At 41.2% G+C, this 27,184-nt stretch overlaps 2 protein-coding genes across 3 annotated transcripts in view; one reads left to right on the forward strand and one right to left on the reverse strand.

The window, feature by feature from the left end:
• Positions 1–4,270: 4,270 nt before the first annotated feature.
• s1pr3a (sphingosine-1-phosphate receptor 3a) lies at positions 4,271–12,323 on the forward strand. Its single transcript, XM_088350189.1, has 2 exons — positions 4,271–4,419; positions 10,581–12,323. The coding sequence occupies exon 2, from the start codon at positions 10,675–10,677 to the stop codon at positions 11,827–11,829; it is 1,155 nt and encodes a 384-aa protein (XP_088206315.1). The 5' UTR covers positions 4,271–4,419; positions 10,581–10,674; the 3' UTR covers positions 11,830–12,323.
• Positions 12,324–25,307: 12,984 nt separating this feature from the next.
• The window catches only part of shdb (Src homology 2 domain containing transforming protein D, b), a 98,155-nt gene continuing 96,278 nt past the window's right edge, over positions 25,308–27,184 (reverse strand). For both annotated transcript variants that reach the window (XM_088350305.1, XM_088350304.1), the window contains one exon: positions 25,308–25,755. In XM_088350305.1, coding sequence (XP_088206431.1) covers positions 25,569–25,755 — 187 coding nt within the window. In that variant the 3' untranslated portion in view covers positions 25,308–25,568. The remainder of the gene's footprint in view (positions 25,756–27,184) is intronic.

Raw genomic sequence — 27,184 nt, forward strand, 5'->3', positions numbered from 1 at the left:
AAGTAGTGAAAAGCTGAGAAAAAAAAGAAACAAAAGGAAGAGAAAAAAATAAGGAAACATTTAGAAAAAAGCCAGAAAAAAAGAAAAGAAAAAAACAAAGGAAAAAAGTAAATAGAGAACAAAAAGAAAAAAGTGACAGCTAGGAAAACACAATGAGATTTTTTTTAAAGGAATTTTTAAAAAAGTAGAAAAAAACAGGGAAAAAGAAGAAAAATTTTGTGTTGCATTCAAACAATTTCCAATGATATCAAGCGAATCTTGTTGCCAACATTGTACTTCCACTCAAAAATGTGATTAAGTACAGTTCTGTATCTTACAACTGACTCAATAAGCCCCCCAAATATTATGCGACAAAATATATCAGGAAATAAAAAGAAATGGATATCTTGTGAAACGATGTTTGTAGGCCGTACAACCTTTGCAATCGTACACGAGTCAATTCATTCAAAAGAGAAAAATCATTTCGCATTGCCGGAAACTCCGCAAAATGTAACTTGATGTCAAGTTTTGGACATGTTTGATCATGACTTAGTTGCCACACTTGGGATTGCCGTTGCTCACTGTTGTTTCAAGCGTTGCTCACCGACTCTTGACCGTTTTTGTTGTTGTCGTCTACTGTTCACTGGCCTCATCCAGTTCTGTTTGGAATAATTCCCGATAAAAAAATGGCCGATGTCGGGAATTTCATGACGCAAAATCAGGATTTCCGCATTTACGATCTTTTTTTTAGTGGTCTTTTTGCTTACGAAGACGGGGGTATCGAAAAACCTTCAAAAGGACTTTTCCTCTCTGGTATTTTCCGATGCAAGAGATGGACGTTACCCGGCTTTTAACAGCTGTTCGGGGCAGAACACATGAGGTAGGAGGAATGGGGGGTTATTTGCTGGATAGTTACTTCATGCAAACGGTGGACGTTACGTGACTTTTAACAAAGCTGTTTGGGGCGGAACACATTAGGTAGGAGGAATGGGGGGGGGGGGTATTTCCTGGATAGTTACTTCATGCAAAAGGTGGACGTTACCCAACTTTTAACAAAGCTGTTCGGGCAGAACACATTAGGTAGGAGGAATGGGGGGGTATTTGCTGGATAGTTACTTCATGCAAAAGGTGGACGTTACCCTGCTTCTAACAAAGCTGTTCGGGGCGGAACGCATTAGGTAGGAGGAATGGGTGGGGGGGTATTTGCTGGATAGTTACTTCATGCAAGAGGTGGACGTTACCCTGCTTCTAACAAAGCTGTTCGGGGCGGAACGCATTAGGTAGGAGGAATGGGGGGGGGGGGTATTTGCTGGATAGTTACTTCATGCAAGAGGTGGACGTTACCCTGCTTCTAACAAAGCTGTTCGGGGCGGAACACATTAGGTAAGAGGAATGGGGGGGGAGGTATTTGCTGGTTGTTACTTCATGCAAAAGGTGGACGTTACCCTGCTTTTAACAAAGCTGTTTGGGGCGGAACACATTGGGTAGGAGGAATGGGAGGGGTTATTTGCTGGATAGTTACTTCATGCAAAAGGTGGACGTTACCCTGCTTTTAACAAAGCTGTTTGGGGCGGAACACATTAGGTAGGAGGAATGGGGGGGGGGGTATTTCCTGGATAGTTACTTCATGCAAAAGGTGGACGTTACCCAACTTTTAACAAAGCTGTTCGGGCAGAACACATTAGGTAGGAGGAATGGGGGGGTATTTGCTGGATAGTTACTTCATGCAAAAGGTGGACGTTACCCTGCTTCTAACAAAGCTGTTCGGGGCGGAACGCATTAGGTAGGAGGAATGGGGGGGGGGGGGTATTTGCTGGATAGTTACTTCATGCAAGAGGTGGACGTTACCCTGCTTCTAACAAAGCTGTTCGGGGCGGAACGCATTAGGTAAGAGGAATGGGGGGGGAGGTATTTGCTGGTTGTTACTTCATGCAAAAGGTGGACGTTACCCTGCTTTTAACAAAGCTGTTTGGGGCGGAACACATTGGGTAGGAGGAATGGGAGGGGTTATTTGCTGGATAGTTACTTCATGCAAAAGGTGGACGTTACCCTGCTTTTAACAAAGCTGTTTGGGGCGGAACACATTGGGTAGGAGGAATGGGAGGGGTTATTTGCTGGATAGTTACTTCATGCAAAAGGTGGACGTTACGTGACTTTTAACAAAGCTGTTCGGGGCGGAACACATTAGGTAAGAGGAATGGGGGGGAGTTATTTGCTAGATAGTTTTTCATGCTTGCCCCAGTGTTATTTACAATATTACCGACCCGCACAGGCCACCGACTTCCTGTAAATGGACACAAACACACCAGTTCTTCATTTTTTGTTCCCGTTCAGACTCAGATAAACCAAATCGATGAAGAAAACCATTTCCGTCCATTGGAATTTCTGGGAGACGTCACATCTGTCTCACATCTGTATTAAGTTTAGTAGTGCGGTCGAACTCTGTTGCGACGAGAGCTTCTTTTAATAGTTTGGTTACCGTAGCAACCAAACACAAGACAGGGTCCTTACAGGAAAGTTCAATTCGAGACTTTTAAACGGCTTTTGAAATCAAATTTTGGAGAAAAAAAAATTGTTTATTGGTTTATTTTAATTGTAATATTTGTATTTTTATGTACGACAGGTTACGCCTCTAAGATAGCCATCTGTTTTATTAGCAGATGTCAGGAAAGAAAATACAAATATTGTGTTGGCTAAATTACCTCCCACAATGGCTGCCTTTCTCTCCCTTCATTCGGTTCAGAATCTTGTGTTCTTTGTAAGATTCTGGTCTTCTATTGGTTGACGTCGGATGAAATGCTGATATGCTATTGGTTTGCATCACAGCATAATGAAATACTGTAACTAATATGCTGTTGGGTGAACTACCTCCTACAATGCCTCTTTCTCTTTCTTCGGTCCAGAATCATGTGTTCTTTGTAAGATACCAGTTTGCTAGTAGTTGAAGTCATATGAAATGCTGATATGTTATTGATTTGCATCACAGCAACATGGAAATACTGATTTGCTTTTGGTTGAACTACCTCCTACGATGCCTTTCTCTATTTGCATTTAGTTCAGAATCCTGTGTTCTTTGTAAGATGCTGGCCTTCTATTGGTTGAATTCATATGAAATGCTGATATGCTATTGGCTTGCAACAAAGCATCATGAAAATACTGATATGCTGATGGTTGAACTACCTCCTACAATGCCTCTTTCTCTTTATTCAGTTTAGAATCTTGTGTTCTTTGTCAGATTCCAGTCCGCTATTGGTTGAATTCATATGAAATGCTGATATGCTATTGGCTTGCAAGAAAGCATCATGAAAATACTGATATGCTGATGGTTGAACTACCTCCTACTATGCCTCTTTCTCTTTATTCAGTTCAGGATCTTGTGTTCTTTTTACAATTCCGGTCTTCTATTGGTTGACGTCATATGAAATGCTGATATGCTATTGGCTTGCAACAAAGCATCATGAAAATACTGATATGTTGTAGGTTGAACTACCTCCTACAATGCCTTTCTCTCTTTTCATTCGGTTCAGAATTTTGTGTTCTTTGTAAGATGCTGGTCTTCTATTGGTTGAGGTCATATGAAATGCTGATATGCTATATGCTTGCAACAAAGCAACATGAAAATACTGATATGCTGATGGTTGAACTACCTCCTACAATGCCTCTTTCTCTTTATTCAGTTCAGGATCTTGTGTTCTTTTTAAAATTCCGGTCTGTTATTGGTTGAAGTCATACTAAATGCTGATATGCTATTGATTTGCATCACGGCAACATGAAACTACCGATATGCTTTTGGTTGAACTACCTCCCAGAATGCCTTTCTTTGTCCTTTTCAATTTATAATCGTGTGTGCTTTATCAAGACTTTGCGAGTGGACGGCACAACACCGCAGTTTATTTTCGTGCTGTCATTTTTGCACCGGATCTCAAAACTTGCAGTGACTATAGAGTAGCTCACTGTTGTTTCGGCCGCCCTATTTGCTCCTCGTGTGATACACGGATACCGTCACTATGGTGGGCGTGGCTTAGAGCGCTGTCGGATCTATTTACTCGGCAACTCACTTTTAAGTTACTGTGGCTTTTCTTTTTTAATGTATTTTATTATTTTACATTTCTTTGAGAGGTTAATAAATCCTATCACACATCTGTCCTAAAATATAATAAACAGCGTAAGAAATGAAGAAATATCAGAGTAAGGGGAGGAGCCTAAGTCAAAGGCCCCGCCCACTAACGCTGAGAGCGAACCTCTGTTTGCAGCAGCAGAAAGAAAACTTCTCCCCCAAAAACTTCTCACAATTTTTGCAACCACACGGACCGGACTGGAAAACCGTTACACTCCATTTTTTTTTAAGAGAAAATGCATCTCTAAATAAAGCGGAACATGTTTACTCGGAGACGATAAAGAAACCTCGAGTTTTATGCGCCAATGGTGTATTCCAATATGGTGAGTACTGTATTTTTTTTTTCCTCTAGGAGAATTTTTTCTTCTTTGTTTGTTGTTTTGAAAGTTAGAGATGTATTTGAAGCGTCAATAAAACTTTTATTTTCATACTTTGAGTTGATTTAGTTTTTCACAATAAAGGCGAGTTAGTTATTAAGTTTAAAACCATCATTTTAAGGATTATTTCAATTTTTTCTTCTTACGCTCTTGGAAATGCTTATAAAGGGTCAATTAAATTAACTAGCTCTATCGAATACATTTGATTTATCTGTGTAGACGAAAATTAACTTTATTTTCTTGTTATTTAACAATAAAAACATTTTTACGTAAATAAGATTAGGGTTCATTTCGATATTAGACTCACTTAAAACACACAAAAAGAATAAAATTAACTTTAAATATGGTTGGGTACAACATAATCTAATTTTGGTATATATATTTAAAAAAAATATTGAGTTAGGTAGCTAACTTTGGGTCGTTTTGACGCCACACAGCTACGATTTATTTTGGGACTGTCATAACCAGGGCAGATACAGGACCCAATCGCGTGACGTTCTCACACAAGCCTTTGTTTTATGGGAAATAGGGGAGTCATGCAGGTTAGGAAGGCGGTCTGGCGTGGAAGGACAGGAAGCCAGAGAGCGACGAGAGCGATAACGAATCAGGGTAACGAAAATAAACAGGAGAACCTGGACGGGAACGAAAGCTGGAGAAACTAACCAACAGGACAAAAGTAGACGGAAAACAAAACTGGAAGCCGAAATTAATCAGTACAAAAATAAACGGGAACAATACTGGACAGGGAATACCAACAGGAAACAGGATCGAGTCAAAACCCACGTCTTGCGGGGCAGAGGTTCCTTGACGAACCGACAAAGGAAGAATGAGAGCACTGAGCTTAAACAGATGGAAATCCAATCTGTCAACGAGCCGCAGCTGGCACCACACGGGCGGGGCCTATTGGGCACCACGGCAACCGTGACACACACGGGCGTGGCCAATTGGGCGCCATGGCAGCCATGACAGGGACGTCATGTTCCTAATAATAATAATAATAATAATAATAATAAGTGACCTAATTAATGTATTTATTTAATTTTGTGGAACAAACAAACCCTAAACAACAGTAAAGATGTTTTATATTAGACAAAATGGACCGATATTGGTGACAAAACATAAAAATTCAGAAGTGGGTCCATCCATTTTTAACAAAAGATGGCTGAGATATTTGAAGTACTAAAGAATACTTGTCATATAATAGAAAAAAGAACTAATAAAGCCCAAGTTTCTTATAGTATGGATCATATTAATTCCTAAATTGTTTTCACTTGAATAATGGATAATATGTTTGTCAAGAACCGGAACAGGATCAGGACCCAAACGCGTGACGTTAATCACACAAGCCTTTTATTTAACGGGAAATAGGGAGTCATGCACGTTCGGCAGCAATCTGGCGTGGAATGATAGGAAGCCAGAGGCTGAGGAGATCGATACCAATTGTCCGAGCAGATATCGGACAGATGGGGTCGATACCTGACAGGACGGGACAAACAGGATTGATATCAAAACAGGATATCGAAATTAAACAGGACAAACTAGGCGGGAACGAAACTGGAAACCGATATTAAACAGGACAAAAATAAACGGGAACCATACCGGACAGGAAATACCAACAGAAAACAGGACCGAGTCAAAACTATGATTTGATCTCGACGCAATTGGGTCCTGCTTCCGTTCTGGTCCTGACACTAAGGTCTCACTGGAATCAAATAGGAATTAGCTTTTGTCTGGGGAGCTGGTTTAGTCTTAAAATACATGGTACGGCTCTCTCTCCAAAAGCAAAATCGAAATATTTTTGCTTTTGAGGCTCTTTAGGTCAAACTTGGTTTGGATTACTTTATCATTGCTGAATTGCTTTCACCTAGAAAATGTGTCAAGACCAGAACGGAGACAGGACCCACTTGCGTTGCGTTTCTCACAAGTTTTCCTGGAAGAAAGAGAAAGGGTTGCGCCCACAATCCGGTGATTGCTGGACGCGGGAAGCAGGTTGCTCTGAACGCGGAAGTGGCTCTTCCGTGGCGAGCGATGGCGGTGTCGGGAACGGGAAAACGGGTCAGTAGCCGGGACAGGAGGGCAAAAACGTGGTCGGGGTCGTAAGCGAGTCGTAAGCCGGGACGGGGGAGCAGGTGTGGTTGGGAACGGAAAAACGGGTCAGTAGCCGGGACAGGAGAGCAAAAAAGTGATCCGAATATGGAACTGGATCTTCCGTAGCTGGCGATGGTGGTGTGGGGAACAGAAAAACAGGTCAGTAGCTGGGACAGGAGAGCAAAAACGTGGTCGGGGTCATAAACGGGTCGTAAGCCGGGACGGGACAGCAGATGTGGTCGAGAATGAAAAAACGGATCAGTAGCCGGGACAGGAGAGCAAAAACGTGGTCCAGGTCGGAAGCGAGTCGTAAGCCAGGACAGGGGAGCAGATGTGGTCTGGAACGGAAAAACGAGTCAGTAGCCGGACTGGAGAGTAAAAAAGTGATCCGAATATGGAAGTGGATCTTCCGTAGCTGGCGATGGTGGTGTCAGGGACAGAAAAACAGGTTGATAGCCGGGACAGGAGAGCAAAAACGTGGTCTGGGTCAGAAAGAGGTCGTAAGCCGGGACGGGAGAGCACATGTGGTCGGGAATGAAAAAAAACGGTCAGTAGCCGGGCAGGGGAGCAAAAACGTGGTCGGGGTCAGAAGCGATTAGTAAGCCAGAATAGGAGAGACGGGGACAAAAAGAGGTCGAAAAGCCAGGACGGGAGAGTAGACGTGGTCAGGATCAAAAGCGGGTCGAAGCCAAGGAACAGACGGGAGCAAAAAACGGGACAGGTGGGAGTCAGGGTCGAAAAAGGCGAGCCTAGTGTTAACTGAGGTACATTTTGAACAATGCAAGAATGTTAAAATGACAGCAATTGGTTAGGATCAAAAGCGGGTCAAGGCCGGGGAATAGACGGGAGCAAAAAACGGGACAGGTGGGAACAGGGTCGAAAAAGGCTTGCCTCGTGTTAACTGAGGTACATTTTGGAACAATGCAAGAATGTAAAAATGAAAGCAATTAGTTTAGATCAGGGGCCAACAAACTTTCTGAAGAATTTTGTTCCTGATTATCACAAATGGCTACTACTTTGATACCTGTTTCTAAATATACTTCAATGGCTCAGTCAAACCCTAAAATATCATGCCAGAAAATAACAATTACCCATAACTGCTATTTTCAGGACTAGTCTATAAATGACTCAGGCCTTCTTAGGGGAATACCTGGTCCAACCTGAGAACAGGGGTCTCCAACATGGTGCCTCCTAAGGAAAGCTAAGGTGCCCGCAGACCTGTTCTGATAATAGCTCATCAGTGCTGGATCATTGTGATTTTTTTGTGAGTTTCTAGTAAATTTATTTTTTTAGTGTGTATTTGAACCCATTTTTATAAAAATAACCCGGCAATATTTTAGTATCAACATAATAATAACAAGTTGTTCTTTTAGAAATTCTAAACAATAAATTTCAGTTGATGGGATTCATGGACAAAAAATGTATTCAAGTTTTGATAATTATTTTGAAGCAATTAATTAAGAGAATATAATGACTAGATATTAAAGAAATTTATTTCTTCACATTTTTATTGATTTATTTTACTTCATTTAATTTGGCTAGCTAAATAGCTACATTTTTACATTCTTTCCTAAATATCAAGATAAATTTAGACCTCATTTCTAGCTAGCTATCTAGCTTCCTATCTGGCTTTTGAGTTGGCGTTTTACTCTTTTAGCTAGTTAGCTAGCTAGCTAGATCCCTTTTCTTTACCCGTACTTTATCTAGTTATCTTTTTAGCTCATTAGGAAGCTATCTAGCTAGCTTTTTACATGTTTTTGCGTGCTATCTTGCTTGAATAATAACTTTTTTTGCTAGTAATCAAGGAAATAAGTTGTTTTGTTAGACTTAACTATGTTTGGCCATTTTGTCGCGGTTGCCATGGCGCCCAATTGGCCCCGCCCGTGTGGCGCCAGCTGCAGCTTGTTGACGGATTGGCTCCCTGTCAGTATTTAAACTCTGTCCTGTCAGTCCCCTTTTGTCTGTCCCTCTGCGAATCTGTTTTTAAGTCCTTTTTTTGCCTGTTTTTGCTCCCGTTTGTCGCCTGTTACGATCTGTTTTGATCTCGACCACGTCTGTTCTCCTGTCCCGAATAACGACCTGTTTGATCTCGACCATGTCTGCTCTCCCGTCCAGAATAACGATCCGTTTTTGTTCTCGACCACGTCTATTCTCCTCTCCTGGCTTTCGACTCATTTCCGATCCCGTTTTTGCTCTTCTATCCCGGCTACTGACCCGTTTTTTCCGTTCCCGACACCACTTCCGCGTCTGAGCAACGTACTCCCCGCGACCGGCGATCTCCGGATCGTGTGTGCGCTCCTTTCCCTTCTTCCCAATAAAACGGTGAGAAACGTTACGCGAGTGGGTTCTGTCTCCGTTCTGGTCCTGACACATGTCTGCTCTAATCTCTCATCTGCTACGTATAATCAGCAACACTGAATTTGCTTGGAGTAGGAAAAGAATTAAGGAAGAAGCTGAAAGAATCGTTTGTGTTGTTTATTTGCCAAATAAAATAAACTTGTTTACACAAGTTATCGGTGTTTCTATTCCACAGTTTATCTTGCTGTGAGTAAATAGGTTCCGCGTTGTGTCTGTTATTTTCAGGTTTACTCCAAAAACACTAGCAAAAGATAATTACAGTAATATTTAAAAATACTAAAGAAATATGACAAAAATACTGCTATGGAAATAATACTACTAAAATACTGCTTTTGGAAATGCATCAATAATACTTCTAGTGAAATAATTAAAAATATAAATACATAATACTATAATACTAATAACGACTAAATAAATACTACTACAAAAATACTACGATAAGAGGATTACAACAGAAATACTGATACTACAAAAATTCCTGTGGAAATATCACAAAAATACTACTAAAATAAACAAACTGTGAGTAACGTTACGCGAGTGGGTTCTGCTTCCTGAGATAATTTAAGAGATATATTTGCAGGATGTGGAAAAGTGTGGAAAAGTAATCGAAAGTAATCCAGTTAAAGTAACCCTACCCAACCCTGGTTACTACAAAACTACGACTACAGTAATACTATATTACAAAATACTACTACAGAATGATTTACTCCAAAAACACTACCAAAAGATAACTACAGTAATATTTAAAAATACTAAAGAAATATGACAAAAATACTGCTATGGAAAAAATACAAAAATACTACTAAAATACTGCTTTTGGAAATGCATCAATAATACTTCTAGTGAAATAATTAAAAATATAAATAAATAATACTATAATACCAATAACTACTAAAGAAATACTACTACAAAAATACTACGACAAGAGGATTACAACTGAAAATTACACCTAGGGTGATACTACAAAAATTCCTGTGGAAAGATCACAAAAATACTACAAAAATAAATCAACTGTGAGTAACGTTACGCGAGTGGGTTCTGCTTCCTGAGATAATTTAAGAGATATATTTGCAGGATGTGGAAAAGTGTAGAAAAGTAATTGAAAGTAATCCAGTTAAAGTAACCCTACCCAACCCTGGTTACTACAAAACTACGACTACAGTAGTACTATATTACAAAATACTACTACAGAATGATTTACTCCAAAAACGCTACTAAAAGATAATTACAGTAATATTTAAAAATACTAAAGAAATATGACAAAAATACTACTAAAATACTGCTTTTGGAAATGCATCAATAATACTTCTAGTGAAATAATTAAAAATATAAATACATAATACTATAATACTAATAACGACTAAAGAAATACTACTACAAAAATACTTCGACAAGAGGATTACAACAGAAATACTGATACTACAAAAATTCCTGTGGAAACATCACAAAAATACTACAAAAATAAATCAACTGTGAGTAACGTTACGCGAGTGGGTTCTGCTTCCTGAGATAATTTAATTTAAGTGTGGAAAGGTAATCGAAAGTAATCCAGTTAAAGTAACTTTACCCAACTCTGGTTATTTTTGTTATCACTTCCTGAAAAGAATTGAGATGAATCAGGGGAAGAACTTGCTGATCCTACCTTCGCATTTGATCCGCAGATCCTCCGGAGGCGGCTGGAGTAAGATGCCAGTCCCTCAGCATCCGGTCCTTTAGCGCCCCCTGCCGCGTGACAAGGGAAGTGTCTGTGTGAGGATGGGCGCAGTTCCAGAAGAAGGCATGAACATGGTGATCGTGGCCCACTACAACCACTCGGGCAAATGGGAGCGCGCCCGAGGGGCTGGAACCTGCAAGACGGCCATCTTGCTCCTCATCTGCGTTCTGATCGTCCTGGAGAACCTGACGGTTCTACTGGCTTTGTGGCGGAACAAACGATTCCACAATCGAATGTATTTCCTCATCGGCAACTTAGCGCTTTCGGACCTGCTGGCGGGCGTGGCCTACGTGGTGAACATCTTCACTTCCGGGAGCCGGACCTACTTCCTAACTCCGGCTCAGTGGCTGGCCAGGGAGGGGAGCATGTTCGTAGCCCTCAGCGCCTCCACCTTTAGCTTGCTCGCCATCGGAATCGAACGCCACATGACCATGGTGAGGCTACGCCCGTGCGAAACGGCCGGTAGAGGCCGCTTGCTAGGTCTGTTGGCTGCTTGCTGGATGGTTTCAGTTCTACTCAGTGCTTTACCCAGCTTAGGCTGGAACTGCCTGGGTCAACTGAACTCCTGCTCCACCGTGCTCCCCCTGTACGCTAAAAGCTACGTAGCCTTCTGCATTAGCGTCTTCAGCGCCCTCTTGGTCGCTATCGTGATCCTCTACATCCGCATCTACCGGTTGGTGACGTCCAGCGGACGCCGGGTGAGTAGCAGGCCTTCGGAGTGCTCGCTCGCCCTGCTGAGGACGGTGGTGATCGTCCTGGGGGTATTCGTGGTGTGCTGGGCGCCCCTGTTCCTGCTTTTGCTCCTGGATGTAGGTTGCAGTCCCAACGGGTGTCCGGTGCTCTACCAGGTGGATTGGTTTATCGCTCTGGCGGTGCTCAACTCGGCACTCAACCCTCTCATTTACACGCTGTCCAGTCGGGAGATGAGAGCGGCGTTCTTTCGGGTGTTGTGCTGCTGCCAGGCGGGCGGAGACGCCACGGGGACGCCGATGCCGGGGAACCCCCACTTAGGAACGGAAGGGCCCACGGCGGAGAACAGCAAAAGCAGCGTGGGGGGCAAACCCACCCAAAGCAGGGGCGTCAACACGGACGGGAAGCACCCGGATCCGGTCGGCAACGCTCTAGCGCACCCTAGTGGACCTGCCGAGTTGCTCTCGGCAGTACTGGTTAAGGCGAGCGCCCTCAGTAAATTCTAATAAGGCCCCAACATTAGGGACTGCACCCCGAACTTTGCATTCAATGTACAATGAGCAGGGTTGGGTAGGGTTACTTTCACTGGATTACTTTCCATTACTTTTGGATTACTCCAATCGCAAATATGCTCATAAAAGACAAAAGAAACTAAATACGAATAAAATTACTAAATTTTGTGCATGCTTGGGGAGTAACGGAATACACGGAACGGCAAAAAGCTGTTTGGATTGATTTTCATTTTGTTTCTGTGGCATTTGATTTTCGTTTTGCCTGAGATCAAAGAGATCAAAGCCAGGAGAGAAATCTTACCATGTGTTGTGAGTCATCATTTGATTCAGATTGAGTTTCTTTTGTCTTTTATTAGCATATTTGGTATCGGAGTCATCCAAAAGTCATTGAAAGTAATCCAGTTCAAGCAACCCTACCCAACCCTGACAATAAGACACTGAACAACCTGCAACATCCAATACACAGACTCACAAAACGGTTGTCTCATCTCATCTCATCAGCTGCACAGCTTATCCTCAGTAGGGTCGCGGGGGTGCTGGAGCCCGTCCCAGCAATCATGGGGCAGTGGACACCCTGAACTGGTTGCCAGCCAATCGCAGGGCACACGGGGACAGACAACTCACTCGCTCATTCACACCTAGGGACAATTTGGACCGGCCAATCCACCTGAAATGCATGTTTTTGGAACGTGGGAGGAAACCGGAGTGCCCGGAGGAAACCCACGCAAGCACGGGGAGAACATACAAACTCCGCACAGGAAGTCCGGTAGCTGGATTTGAACACACGCAGGAGGTTCCCATGACATGAACTGTGCCACACATGCGCCAAAACGGTTGTAATTAAAAAAAAAAAAAAATCAATAATGCAAATGAAATATAATTAGGGCAAGGCACAGAATAACCATGTGAGGATAGGGACCTATGAGAAGCTTATCCACAATGATAGGGATGTTACCAGGAAAGGATTTTGATTGATTAAGCAGCAAAAACTCAGGGTTATTCATTCAACCAGTCATTCAATTGTTGGGTTATCGTGTGGGTTATGCTTACCTTCTTTTTCAAAACATTAACTTTTTTATTCAAATGAACTAGTTGCTTGGGCTCCAGCACCCTCGTGACCCTACTGAGGATAAGCGGATAATGGATGGATGGATGGATGAATGAGTTTTTTCTTCACTATTCTTGGAAGCAAACTGTCCCAAACTTTCCGAAAGCAGAAGTGGATCCTCCGTAGCGAGCGATGGCGGTGTCAGGGGCAGAAAACTGGTCGGTAGCCGGGACGGGAGAGCAGACGTGGTCGGGATCAAAACAGGTCGTAAGTCAGAACGGGACAGCAGACGTGGTCGGGATGGCGGTGTCAGGAATGGAAAAAGAAGTCGATAGTCGGGACAGGAGAGCAAAAACGTGGTCGGGGTCAGAAACGGGTCGTGAGACGGAAGAGCAGACGTGTTCGGGATGAAAAACGGCTCGTAAGTCGGGACGGGAGAGCAGACGTGGTCGGGATCAAAACAGGTCGTAGCGGGAGACAAACAGGAGCAAAATACGGGACAGGCGTGAGTCAGGGTCAAAAAAGGCTTGCTTAGTACACACGGAGGTTTGCAGACGGACTGACAACAGGGGATTGACAGGACAGGGTTCAAATAGTGACAGGGAGCCTATAAGAACTCGCGGCGGTTGGCGGCAAATGAGCTGGCACAGGTGAATCACATCGGTAATCATGACACTACAGTGTCGTTCAAATGAGAATGGAACAGTTCAATCCACATTTTAGATTGTAAGCCACTATGCACAACTTTGAAATGTGTTTTTATTTAAAACAGTGAGTTAATGGACTACAAACTGACAGTTAATGGATTTTAGTAGCGTTTTTAAGCTGTGTGTGTGTTGTTTCTTTTTTTAAATTTTATTTTGTTTTATGTAGAATATACTTGTGCACTTTTCTATTGTATGGACTTCATGCAAATTATTCTTGTGTCGTATTTATTTTTGGTGAAAACTTTTGCTATCCGCCATGGTACTGGGACGATTTAAGCAATAAAAAGCATAAAAATGAACCCCAAAATACTATTATCAAAACAAAATCATGACTTTTAATAATATTATCGCGAGAACGCCGCTCTTGGAGCTTGACCACTACCGTTGCAATAACCCCGTTTGTCCTGAAGAGGGCGGCAGAGCACCAGCTCTTCATACTCCATCTTGCTCTTCATAGAGGAAGCGTTTTATTTGTATATTTTTTGGGACATTTGACAATGTTTGTGTTTCCTCCTCAGCATTTAGAAACCACTCAGACATGAACTAACCACTAGTAGTGATTGAAAATGTTGCTCTACAAAATTTTAGTCAATAAAATCATATGAATTGTGTGTTTTTTCGTTTGTTTTTGTTAGTTTTAGTGTCTTGTGTGTGTGTTTGGTATTACAATGAAAATATATGTTGGCTAATTAGAAGATAATTGTTTTGGTTGTTTATCTATATCTACTGTTTTATATATATATCTTCTATATATTTTGGTCAGGACCAGAACGGAGACAGGACCCACTTGCGTAGCGTTTCTCACAAGTTTTATTGGAAGAAAGAGAAAGGGTTGCGCCCACGATCCGGTGAAGCAGATCGCGAGTAGCAAGTCGCTCTCGGACTCGGATTGCGATCCGAACGCGGAATTGGATCTTCCGTAGCGAGCGATGGCGGTGTCAGGGACGGAAAAACAGGTCGATAGCCGGGACAGGAGAGCAAAAACGTGGTCGGGGTCAGAAACGGATCGTAAGCCGGAATAGGAGAGAAGACGTGGTCTGGGACAAAAAGAGGCCGAAAGCCGGGACGGGAGAGCAGACGTGGTTAGGATCAAAAGCGGGTCAAAGCCGGGGAACAGACGGGAGCAAAAAACGGGACAGGTGGGAGTCAGGGTCGAAAAAGGCGAGCCTCGTGTTAACTGAGGTACATTTTGGAACAATGCAAGAATGTAAAAATGAAAGCAATTAGTTTAGATCAGGGGCCAACAAACTTTCTGAAGATTTTTGTTTCTGGTTTTCACAAATGGCTACTACTTTGATACGTGTTTCTAAATATACTTCAATGGCTCAGTCAAACACCAAATTATCATGCCAGAAAATAACAATTACCCATAACTGCTATTTTTAGGACTAGGGATAAAAAAAAAAAACGGGTTTAACCGGAGAGACGGGAGCAAAAACGGGACAGGTGGGAGTCAGGGTCGAAAAAGGCTTGCCTAGTATACACTGAGGTTTGCAGACGGACTGACACAAAGAGGACAGACAGGACTGAGTTCAAATGTATGTATTCTAATTCTAATTCACTATATTATAAATTTTCTATATATTGATAGTTTCAACAAACGTTGAAAATGAGTAAAATGGTCTAATCTGGCAATAGGCCAAATTTTTCCCATTATAGTTAAAAAAATGTTACATTTAGAGTAAAATCTGCCATTTACTTTTTCAGTTATGTTTAAAATCTATTTTACGAGAATTCATCATTAGTCCAGTAAACAAACAAAAAAACAATACATACTACTGTATTTTTTTTCTAATATCACTTGAAATAATATCAAAATATTTTACAAAAACAAAATAAAGAAAAAAAGAAATCCTAAAAATACCCTGTAGTACACTTACTCTCAAGACCAGAACGGAGACAGGACCCACTTGCGTTCAGTTCTATTGGAAAAAGGAAATGGTTGCGCCCACGATCCGGTGAAGCAGGTCGGGGGAAGCAGGTCGCTCTGAACTAGAAAGTGGATCTACCGTGTCGAGCGATGGCGGTGTCGAGAACGGAAAAACGGGTCATTAGCCGGGACAGGAGAGCAAAAACGTGGTCGGGCTCGGAAGCGAGTCGTAAGCCAGGAAAGTAGAGTAGACATGGTCTGAATCAAAAACAGGTCGAAGCCCGGGGACAGGAGCAATAACAGGTACGAGTCAGGGTCAAAATGAGGCTTGCTTAGTGTTAATTGAGGTTCGCAGACGGACTGACAAAAGGCGACAGACAGGAGTGGGATTAAATAGGGGCACAGGTAATTCACATCAGTAATCATAACCACTATCTAAAAAAACATGCATGTCAGGTGAATTGGCCGGTCCAAATTATCCCTAGGTGTGGTTCAGCGAGCAAATTGTCTGTCCCTGCGACTGGCTGGCAACTACTTCAAATGAGCACAGCGTAGCAGCAAGTGACCCAGACAAACATGTCGGCAACTACTAGGTATGGATTCTGCTATATGCAAGGAATACAACATCTAAATTTGCAACCTATTCATATTTAAAGAAAATAACATTGGGTATGCAAATCCTCCTGTGCGGAGTTTGCATGTTCTCCCCGCTGTTGCGTGGGTTTCCTTCAGCCACTCTGGTGTCCTCCCACATTCCGAAAAACATGCATGTCAGGTTCATTGGCCGGTCCGAATTGTGCCTAGGTGTGAATGAGTGAGTCAGATGTCTGTCTCTATGTTGGCAACCAGTCCAGGGTGTCCCCTGCCCACTGCCCGAAGATAGCTGGGATGGGCTCCAGCACCCCCGCGACCCTACTGTGGATAAGCAGTGCAGATAATGGATGGATGGATATGTATATATGTTTGAAATTGAGCAATTTCCAATGGTGTGTGAGCTATTTGAACCATCGGTTCCATTTTCTTGGGATTAGTCATTCATATCAGAACTCAAATAACTGCAGTAATTACATCAATCAATTTGTTTAATGTAGGAAATTCTAGCGTCCTTCAGAAAATACGATGTATGGTGAAGCACCGGCATCTTCATCAAACAAATTCCTCAAGGTTTTCCGGCTTTATTCGAGGCTCATCAATAGCTTTTTTTTTAAAATCCAAAACCTTCAGAAAAAGCCAGACTTGGCAGGATGGTGTGTCGTAATCACACACAGGTTTTCTCTCCTCCGTCCATTAACGGGGGGTACGGGGAGGGGGGGGGGTTCTCATTATATGAGTGAAAAGCGCTGGGATTGCTTTCATTACCGAGCCAAATGAAATAGCGGAGGCCGATTACCCGCGTGACGGAGAGACCGGGCGAGCCGGATCACTCTGTGTTGTGGGGGGGTTCAAGGGAGGGGAGATACTGTAGGAAAAAGCGAAATCTCAAGAGAGGCGTTGACATCCAGCATGGCATGTTTTCGGCCAGGCTCCCCGGGGACGGATGTGAAATAGAACAAAAAAAAAAAAAACGCACAAAAAAAAGTTACCGTAATTTCCAGAGTACAGAGTTCTTTGGTTTCTTTTTTTCCCCTGCCTTTTAAATTTTCCTTGCTTTTTCTCTTTTTCCTTTTGGTTTTCATCTTTTACTACTCTTTTCTCGCTTATTTTTTATTTTTATTTTTTCCTGCCTTTTTCATTTTGCTTGCTTTTTCTCTTTTTCTCTCTTTCCTTTTTTTCTTTTGGTTTTCATCTTTTACTACTTTTTCTTTTTCCTTTTCCTGCCTTTTTCATTTTTCTCTTGCTTTTCCTCTTTGTCTCTCTTTCCTTTTTTTCTCTTGGTTTTCATCTTTTACTACTCTTTTCTCGCTTGTTTTTTCTTTTTCTTTTTTCCTGCCTTTTTCATTTTTCTCTTGCTTTTCCTCTCTTTCCTTTTTTCTTTTGGTTTTCAACTTTTACTACTCTTTTCTCGCTTTTTTTTCTTTTTCCATTTCCTGCCTTTTTCATTTTTCTCTTGCTTTTCCTCTTTTTCTCTCTTTCCTTTTTTTCTTTTGGTTTTCATCTTTTACAACTCTTTTCTCGCTTATTTTTTCTTTTTCTTTTTTCCTGCCTTTTTCATTTTTCTCTTGCTTTTCCTCTTTTTCTCTCTTTCCTTTTTTTCTTTTGGTTTTCATCTTTTACAATTCTTTTCTCGCTTATTTTTTCTTTTTTTTTCCTGACTTTTTCATTTTTCTTGCTTTTTCTCTTTTTCTCTCTTTCCTTTTTTTCTTTTGGTTTTCATCTTTTACGACTCTTTTCTCGCTTATTTTTTCTTTTTCTCTTTTCCTGCCTTTTTCTTTTTCTCTTGCTTTTTCTCTTTTTCTCTCTTTCCTTTTTTTCTTTTGGTTTTCATCTTTTATGACCCTTTTCTCGCTTATTTTTTCTTTTTTTTCCTGCCTTTTTCATTTTTCTTGCTTTTTCTCGCTTTCCTTTTTTTCTTTTGGTTTTCATCTTTTACAACTCTTTTCTCGCTTATTTTTTCTTTTTCTTTTTTCCTGCCTTTTTCTTTTTTCTTGCTTTTTCTCTTTTTCTCTCTTTCCTTTTTTCTTTTGGTTTTCATCTTTTACGACTCTTTTCTCGCTTATTTTTTCTTTTTTTTCCTGCCTTTTTCATTTTTCTTGCTTTTTCTCGCTTTCCTTTTTTTCTTTTGGTTTTCATCTTTTACGACTCTTTTCTCGCTTGTTTTTTCTTTTTCTTTTTTCCTGCCTTTTTCATTTTTCTCTTGCTTTTCCTCTCTTTCCTTTTTTCTTTTGGTTTTCAACTTTTACTACTCTTTTCTCGCTTTTTTTTCTTTTTCCATTTCCTGCCTTTTTCATTTTTCTCTTGCTTTTTCTCTTTTTCTCTTTTTCCTTTTTCTTTTGGTTTTCATCTTTTACTACTCTTTTCTCGCTTATTTTTTCTTTTTTTTTCCTGCCTTTTTCATTTTTCTTGCATTTTCTCATTTTCTCTCTTTCCTTTTATTCTTTTGGTTTTCATCTTTTACGACTCTTTTCTCGCTTATTTTTTCTTTTTCTTTTTTCCTGCCTTTTTCTTTTTTCTTGCTTTTTCTCTTTTTCTCTCTTTCCTTTTTTCTTTTGGTTTTCATCTTTTACGACTCTTTTCTCGCTTATTTTTTCTTTTTCTTTTTTCCTGCCTTTTTCTTTTTTCTTGCTTTTTCTCTTTTTCTCTCTTTCCTTTTTTCTTTTGGTTTTCATCTTTTACGACTCTTTTCTCGCTTATTTTTTCTTTTTCTTTTTTCCTGCCTTTTTCATTTTTCTCTTGCTTTTCCTCTTTTTCTCTCTTTCCTTTTTTTCTTTTGGTTTTCATCTTCTACTACTCTTTTCTCGTTTCTTTTTTTTTCTTTTTCCTGCCTTTTTCATTTTTCTTGCTTTTTCTCTTTTTCCTTTTTTCTTTTGGTTTTCATCTTTTACTACTCTTTTCTCGCTTATTTTTTCTTTTTTTTCCTGCCTTTTTCATTTTTCTTGCATTTTCTCTTTTTCTCTCTTTCCTTTTTTCTTTTGGTTTTCATCTTTTACGACTCTTTTCTCGCTTATTTTTTCTTTTTTTTCCTGCCTTTTTCATTTTTCTTGCATTTTCTCATTTTCTCTCTTTCCTTTTATTCTTTTGGTTTTCATCTTTTACGACTCTTTTCTCGCTTATTTTTTCTTTTTCTTTTTTCCATTGTTTTAAGACTGCCCTCACCACTACATCCAGTTTTCTTTGGGTGGGCAGAGCGTGGCTAGGCACTGCCTTCCCCCTGTGAACGCCCCTGCTGAAAAGTGTCGAATTTGTTTTTCGTCGTCACGGTAACGCTTGCCCTCGGGCGGCTCGCTTATAAAAAGGAAAATTTTTCATCTAAAAATGCTTTCGGTGTCTGCCGCGAGCCGGCTCAAGGTGATAATGGCAAGAAATTCAGTCTCAGTCGAGACTTCCTGTCGTGATTTGTCTTTCAAAATAAAATAATGTTCTGCGCCTTTACAATGGCTTATTTGGCAGCCATGCTTGAATTAGAGTGACAGCTTGATATGTGGTTTGTTTATCGCTGGTTCACTCCATCCATCCATTATCTGCACCGCTTATCCTCAGTAGGGTCACGGGGGTACTGGAGCCCATCCCAGCTATCTTTGGCAGTGGGCAGGGGACACCCTGAACTGGTTTCCAGCCAGTTGCAGGGCTCACTGGGACAATTTGGACCAGCCAATGAACCTGACATGCACGTTTTTGAATGTGGGGGGAACCCACACAAGCACGGGGAGAAAATGCAAACTCCACACAGGGGGTTTGATCTCATGACCTTGGAACTGTGCCGCACACGCGCTAACCACTGCGCCGCCGTGCTACCCGCTGGTTCACTCGTTCGCGTATTTTTCAGATAAATTAATTTTGTCTTTATTGTCATTGATATCATTGTAACCAAGCCTTGTGTTCTGACAGCAGTTCGGCCTCTGGCTTCCTATCATTCCACGCCAGACCACTGCCTAACGTGCAAGACTCCATATTTTCCATAAAATAAAAGGCTTGTGTGAGAACGTCACGCGTTTGGGTCCTGATCCTGTTCTGGTTCTTGACAAAAATATCTTTCTTCCTCACCCTGATGGGAGAAATAGGGTCATTTTTTCTTTGATATGTGATTACAAGTTAATTAATCACAATTAACTGCTTCACAGTACCAAAAAAATAATGAAATAGAGTACAGTAATAAGGAATAAAACAGGAACGGACATAGATGCAAATTTCAAATGGATCATGGCGATGGGGGTTTTTTGGGGGGGTTTGGTGGGCGTTCCCGTTTCCTTCATGGCGGCTCGGGGGGGCGGATCCGATCCCTTTTGTCCTATTGTGTTGTTCACATGAGGCATATGCAAATTTCAATCGGGCATTGAGGAGGAAGCAAATCCGCCATGTCTAAACCCTCCTACAAAACAGGCGACGGTTATTTAATTAACATGATTTAGGAGGCGATTGACCCACTTTGAAGAAAAAGGATGTCGCGTTTCTATTGTTATCTCTCTGGATTCATTTGCATATTTTTCTAGTATGTGTTTTTTTTTACCTTTAATGTGATTTAACGTGAGCTGGTCTAGTGGTGTCGCGGGTGGATGCAAAGGCTGGAGGACAAGGAGGATCAAAATGAAAAACATTTTGAACTTTCCACACCATGGTCAATCCCTGGGAAACAAGGTTAATCCGTTCTGAGGTGGGGATCACAGAGTGAAATTCGAGGTTCAAGCTTGAATTATTTTGTCATTAACAAATATGTTTATACAAAAAAGGAAAAATACTATGTTATTATATTCTGTGTTGAAATTTCATATAGTAGGGGATAGGAACCCCCAGATAAAAAACATACATGAACAGGATCTTTTTTTTCCCCCTTTAGTGTGATTTAACTTGAGCTGGTCTAGTGGAGTCGCGGGTGGATGCAAAGGGTGGAGGACAAGGGGGATCAAAAATGAAAAACATTTTGAACTTTCCACACCATTGTCAATCCCTGGGAAACAAGGTTAATCCATTCTGAGGTGGGGATCACAGAGTGAAATTCGAGGTTCAAGCCTGAATTTTTACCTTTGATGTGATTTAACGTGAGCTGGTCTAGTGGAGTCGCGGGTGGATGCAAAGGGTGGAGGACAAGGCGGATCAAAAATGAAAAATATTTTGAACTTTCCACACCATTGTCAATCCCTGGGAAACAAGGTTAATCCATTATGAGGTTGGGATCTCAGAGTGAAATTCGAGGTTCAAGCCTGAATTTTTACCTTTAGTGTGATTTAACGTGAGCTGGTCTAGCGGAGTCGCGGGTGGAGGACATTTGTAACTTTCTACCTGTGAGGATTGTCATGCCCTAAGGTTTCCTTGTTTTAAACATTGTATTTTAAATTTTAGTCCAGATGGTAGATTGCTAACAGCAAGGGCAACCATTAGCGTGCCTTCTTTGTATTTTTTGATAGTCTCGAGGTTTTTGCTTCTCCCTTTAGCGAGTTCTGGTCCAATGATCTGCATTCATATAGCACTGTCAGCCATACAAGGCAACTACCTGCTTATCGGGGGCATTAGGGATTCAGTGTCTTACCCAAGGACACTTCGACATATAACACGGAGAAGCCGGGAATCGAACCTGCGACTTTTTGATCCCGGGACAAACTCTTTACCTTCTGAGCTACTGCAATTCTTGCACCCGTAGCGAATAAACACAGCACAAAAAAATATAGTATTGTACTGCCAAATGGCAAAGTATTTACAAAGGACACAGGATTCTGAATGAAAGAGGAAGGCATTGTGGGAGGGAGTTCAGCCTATATTTGCATTTTTATCATGCAGTGACGCAAACCAATAGCAGCCCAGCATTTTATATAAAACCGACCAATAGCAGTCATACTGTGATAAATTGTAAAGACTTTGCAAGTCGGTGATACAACACTGTCTATTCTCTATGAATCCGTGATGCTAAAGGGAGAAGCAAAAACATAATAACCATAGAAATGAGGCTTCCAAACATTGCAAAACTGAAGAATAATTTAATAACGTCGTAGAATTCTATAAAGAGGAGCTGAAAAAGACTTAAAATAAAAAAATATATATACTTTCTTATTTTAAGTAGTAATCATGTATGTTAGCTTAGCGGTAAGAAATTAGCTTCATGTGAAAATTGCTTCATCAAACTCCTGAAGATTTAATTTTAAGCAGGAATGTTTTGTAAGAATCACCGCAGTGCTGTAAGAATTCCATTCCCACCTGGCAAATTCTCCAGAAATGAAGAAAAACAGTAAAAGGTTACAGCTTGCAGCCGCAAACTACCGATGACCTTCATTTCAGCTGAAGGTCGTGCTACGTTGCACCCCCGTTGCAATTTAAGACGCGGAACAAGGAGAGGAGAGCGGGAAATGCCGGCTCTCGGTGACTGATCCTCGGTGACTCGTCCTAGTAGATTCGAGAGAAAGAAAAAGAGAGAGAAAGAAATAAGAGAAAGAGAGGGAGAGAAAAAGAGTGAGAGTGGGACAAAGGAAGAGAGAGAGAGAGAGAGAGAAAATAGATTAAAAGAGAAATGTGAGAGAGGGGGAAAGAAAGAGAGGGAAAGAAATCCAAAGAGAAGTAGAGAGATATAAAGAGAAGGATAGAAAAGAGAAGAGAAAGAGAGAAGGGCGAATTAAGAGAGAGAGAGAGAGAGAAAAGGAAAAAAGGAAGAGTGAGCAAAAGAAGGTAAAAAGACACAGAGAGAGAAAGAGACAATGAGAAACAAAGAAAAAGAGAAACAGAGAGAGTGAAAGAGACACTCTTTTTTTCTCTCTCCCTTTCCCCTCTCTCAATATTTCTCTCTATATCTTTTGTTTCTCACGTTCCCTGTCTCTCTCTCACTTCCTCTCCTTTTCTCTCACACTCTATCTCTCTCTTTCACTCTCTCTGTTTCTTTCTTTGTTCCTCTTTGTCACCTCCTCTGTGTCTTTTTACCTTCTTTTGTTCTCTCTTTCTTTCTCTCCCTGTCTTGCTTCCCCTTATCTCTTTCTCTCCTCTTTTCTTTCCTTCTGTCTTTCTCTCTTTCAATTTCTCTTTGGATTTCTTTCTCTCTCTCTTTCCCCTCTCTCACTATTTCTCTCTTTATCTATTTTGTTTCTCACGTTCCCTCTCTCTCTCTCACTCTCACACTTGCTCTCCTTTTCTCTCACACTCTATCTCTCTCTTTCACTCTCTCTGTTTCTTTCTTTGTTCCTCTTTGTCACCTCCTTTGTGTCTTTTTACCTTCTTTTGTTCTCTCTTTTTTCTTTCTCTCCCTGTCTTGCTTACCCCTTATCTCTTTCTCTCCTCTTTTCTTTCCTTCTCTCTTTCAATTTCTCTTTGGATTTCTTTCTCTCTTTCTTTCCCCTCACTATTTCTATTCTTATCTATTTTCTTTCTTACATTCTCTCTCTCTCTTTCTCTCCCTGTCTTGCTTCCCCCTTATCTCTTTCTCTACTCTTTTCTTCCCTTCTCTCTTTCAATTTCTCTTTGGATTCCCCTCTCTCTCTTTCTTTCCCCTCACAATTTATATTCTTATCTATTTTCATTTTCACATTCTCTCTCTCTCTCTCTCTCTCCCTCTCTCTTTCTCTTCCTGTCTTGCTTCCCCCTTATCTTTTTCTCTCCTCTTTTCTTCCCTTCTCTCTTTCAATTTCTCTTTGGATTTCTTTCTCTTTCTTTCTTTCCCCTCACTATTTCTATTCTCATCTATTTTCTTTCTCTCTCTTTCTCTCTCTCTCTCTCTCTCTCTCTCTCTCTCTCTCTCTCTCTCTCTCTCTCTCTCTCTCTCTCTCTCTCTCTCTCTCTCTCTCTCCCTCTCCCTCTCTCTCTCTTTCTTTCTCCCCAATCGTAATTTGCATTTGCGGGTTTATGGCCCTGATGTTTTGACGGTCTTTTTACGGTTTCTTTCCGTTTTTCCTTTCCTTTCACAAGAGACAGAAAATGATGGAAACGGTAACGAATTCAAACTGGCACAATTTTCTCCGTACAAAGCATCAAGAAAGAAATGCCGGTTGAAAAAAAAAAAAAAAAAAAAAAAAAAAAGGATCCAGATGGCCAAAAATTCCACCAATACGACTCCCCAATCAGCTTCTAAATCACTTGGCGGGGGCACAATCGGCAATCAAGCCGGTAGCGGGGGGGCCTAGCCAGAAACCGGATGGTGCTTTCAAGTGTTTCCAGAATCGCTGGAAAACACAGCGTTTAAAGACACACTTGAATAATTGGCAACAAAGGATGGAAGCTTGGATAAGATTTTTGCATGGGAAGGGGAAGACCGGTTTAGCCCCTTAAATGTATTTTAAACCCACTCTTAAAGGTTCAGTGTGTAATATTGGACCGCTAGATAGCACTGCGTAGCAGCAAGAAGCAAGACAAACATGGCAGCGATCGCATTGCTATCGCACTAATCGCACATTTTGGCGGCAGTAGCTCAGGAGGTAGAGCGCTCCTCTTGGGATCAAGGGATCCCAGTTCGAACCCCGGCTCGTCCGTGTTACATGTCGAAGTGTCCTTGGGTAAGACACTGAACCCCTAATACCCCCAATAAGCAGGTTAGCGTCTTCCAGATTTTTCCTTTGAGACTCTTTGTGATTAAGGGTGATTAAGGGCCAAACAAATAAACATGAAATTACATGTAAGGCGCTAACCTGCTTATTGGGGGCATTAGGGGTTCAGTGTCTTACCCAAGGACACTTCGACATGTAACACGGAGGTGCCGGGATTCGAACTGCGATCTCTTGATCCCGAGACGAGCGCTCTACCTCCTGAGCCACTGCCGCCCCCTAGTCTGTTGTCTGTGCAGCTCTTTGAGACTCGTTGTGATTAAGGGCCAAACAAAAAAACATGAAATTACATGTAAGGCGCTAACCTGCTTATTGGGGGCATTAGGGGTTCAGTGTCTTACCCAGGGACACTTCGACATGTAACACGGAGGAGCCGGGATTCGAACTGCGATCTCTTGATCCCGAGACGAGCGCTCTACCTCCTGATCCACTGCCGCCCCCTAGTCTGAGACTCTTTGTGATTAAGGGCCAAACAAATAAACATGAAATTACATGTAAGGCGCTAACCTGCTTATTGGGGGCATTAGGGGTTCAGTGTCTTACCCAAGGACACTTTGACATTTAACACGATGGAACCGGGATTCGAACTGCGATCTCTTGATCCCAAGACGAGCGCTCTACCTCCATATCCAACAGGGTGACCTTTGCGCTAATTACGAGTCTGAGACTCTTTGTGATTAAGGGCCAAACAAATAAACATGAAATGACTTTTTTTTTTTATTGAAAGAAAAACACAATCATCATCTTTTACAGTTCCTTTTATTGATCCTAGTATAAATGTGAAAAAGAAGAGGAATTTCCAACCAGTGTTTACGAAGTGTTATTTGCTTTGGCAAAACAGCAGTAGTGAAATCTCAATCGACGGAAAAAAAAAACGCAAATTTCAGACGTCCAGAAGTCCAAAATATCGGCGAATGGATCTCCTCGGATGTCCTCGCGAGAGTACAACAAGCCTTCCGAGCTCCGGTCCGAAAATAACCACGGAGGAAAACTCGGGAGAGTCAGAGCGTCTGCACCAGAACAGGAAAGAGAAGCGACAGGTGTTCGGCACCGCGTACCGGCAGCTTGTGCGCGCCGTAGTAGTGCACCAGCTCGGGGATGGAATGGAAGGAGGGGCTGTTGTGTCCCAGCGCGAATTTTCCGTCTTTGCACTGCGAGAACTTGATGTGCGTGAAACCTTGACAGCTCCTGGGACCAAAACATCAAGCTCGGATTACCACAAGGGGGGGGCAAAGTTATGCAACCTTGGGGGTTTTCGAGGGGATGTTATGATGGATGAGGGTTAGAGCATGCAAAGACGGAAGGGGGGAAAGCGTCGGACTGTGAAGGTGGGTGAGAAATATGCGGGTCCCTGGCGGTCGTGGCCCACTTTCCCTTTCAAGGGGATGACGTCCTTGGAGTATAAGGGACATTTTTAGAGGACGATAAAGATTTTGCTGCTATTCTGGATAATTAGATAGATAGATAGATAGATAGATAGATAGATAGATAGATAGATAGATAGATAGATAGATAGATAGATAGATAGATAGATAGATAGATAGATAGATGTCTAGATAGATAGATAGATAGATAGATAGATAGATAGATAGATAGATAGATAGATAGATAGATAGATAGATAGATATAGATAGAGATAGATAGATGTCTCGATAGATAGATGTCTAGATAGATGTCTAGATAGATAGATAGATAGATAGATTAGATAAAAACAGAGAGATAGATAGCTAGATAAATACAGAGAGATAGATAGAGAGATAGAGAGATAGATAGATAAATACAGAGAGCGAGAGATAGATAGAGAGATAGATAAATACAGAGAGAGATAGAGAGAGAGAGAGATAGACAGAGAGATAGATAAATACACAGAGATAGAGAGAGATAGAGAGATAGATAAATACAGAGAGAGAGACAGAGAGATAAATAGATAGATAGAGAGGGATAGATAGGTATAGATAGATAGATAGAAAGAGAGAGAGATCGAGAGAGAGAGATAGAGAGATAAATAGATATAAATAGATAGAGAGAGAGATGGAGAGAGATAAATAGATGGATAGATATAAATAGATAGAGAGAGATAGATATAGATAGATAGAGATAGATAGATAGAGATATATAGAGAGAAAGAGAGAGAGAGAGAGAGAAAGAGAGAAAGAAAGAAAGAGAGAAAGAAAGAAAGAGAGAAAGAGAGAAGGAGAGACAGAGAGATACAGAGAAAGAGAGAAAGAGAGAAAGAGAGAAAGAGAGAAAGAGAGAAAGAGATAGATAGATAGATAGATAGATAGATAGATAGATAGATAGATAGATAGATAGATAGATAGATAGATAGATAGATAGATAGATGTCTAGATAGATAGATAGATAGATAGATAGATAGATAGATAGATGTCTAGATAGATATAGATAGAGATAGATAGATGTCTCGATAGATAGATGTCTAGATAGATGTCTAGATAGATGTCTAGATAGATAGATAGATAGATAGATAGATTAGATAAAAACAGAGAGATAGATAGCTAGATAAATACAGAGAGATAGATAGAGAGATAGAGAGATAGATAGATAAATACAGAGAGCGAGAGATAGATAGAGAGATAGATAAATACAGAGAGAGATA

Source organism: Urocampus carinirostris, chromosome 12 (genome assembly GCF_059441175.1).
Source record: "Urocampus carinirostris isolate Australia breed hairy pipefish chromosome 12, RoL_Ucar_1.0, whole genome shotgun sequence".
In the NCBI taxonomy this organism is placed as follows: Eukaryota; Metazoa; Chordata; class Actinopteri; order Syngnathiformes; family Syngnathidae; genus Urocampus; species Urocampus carinirostris.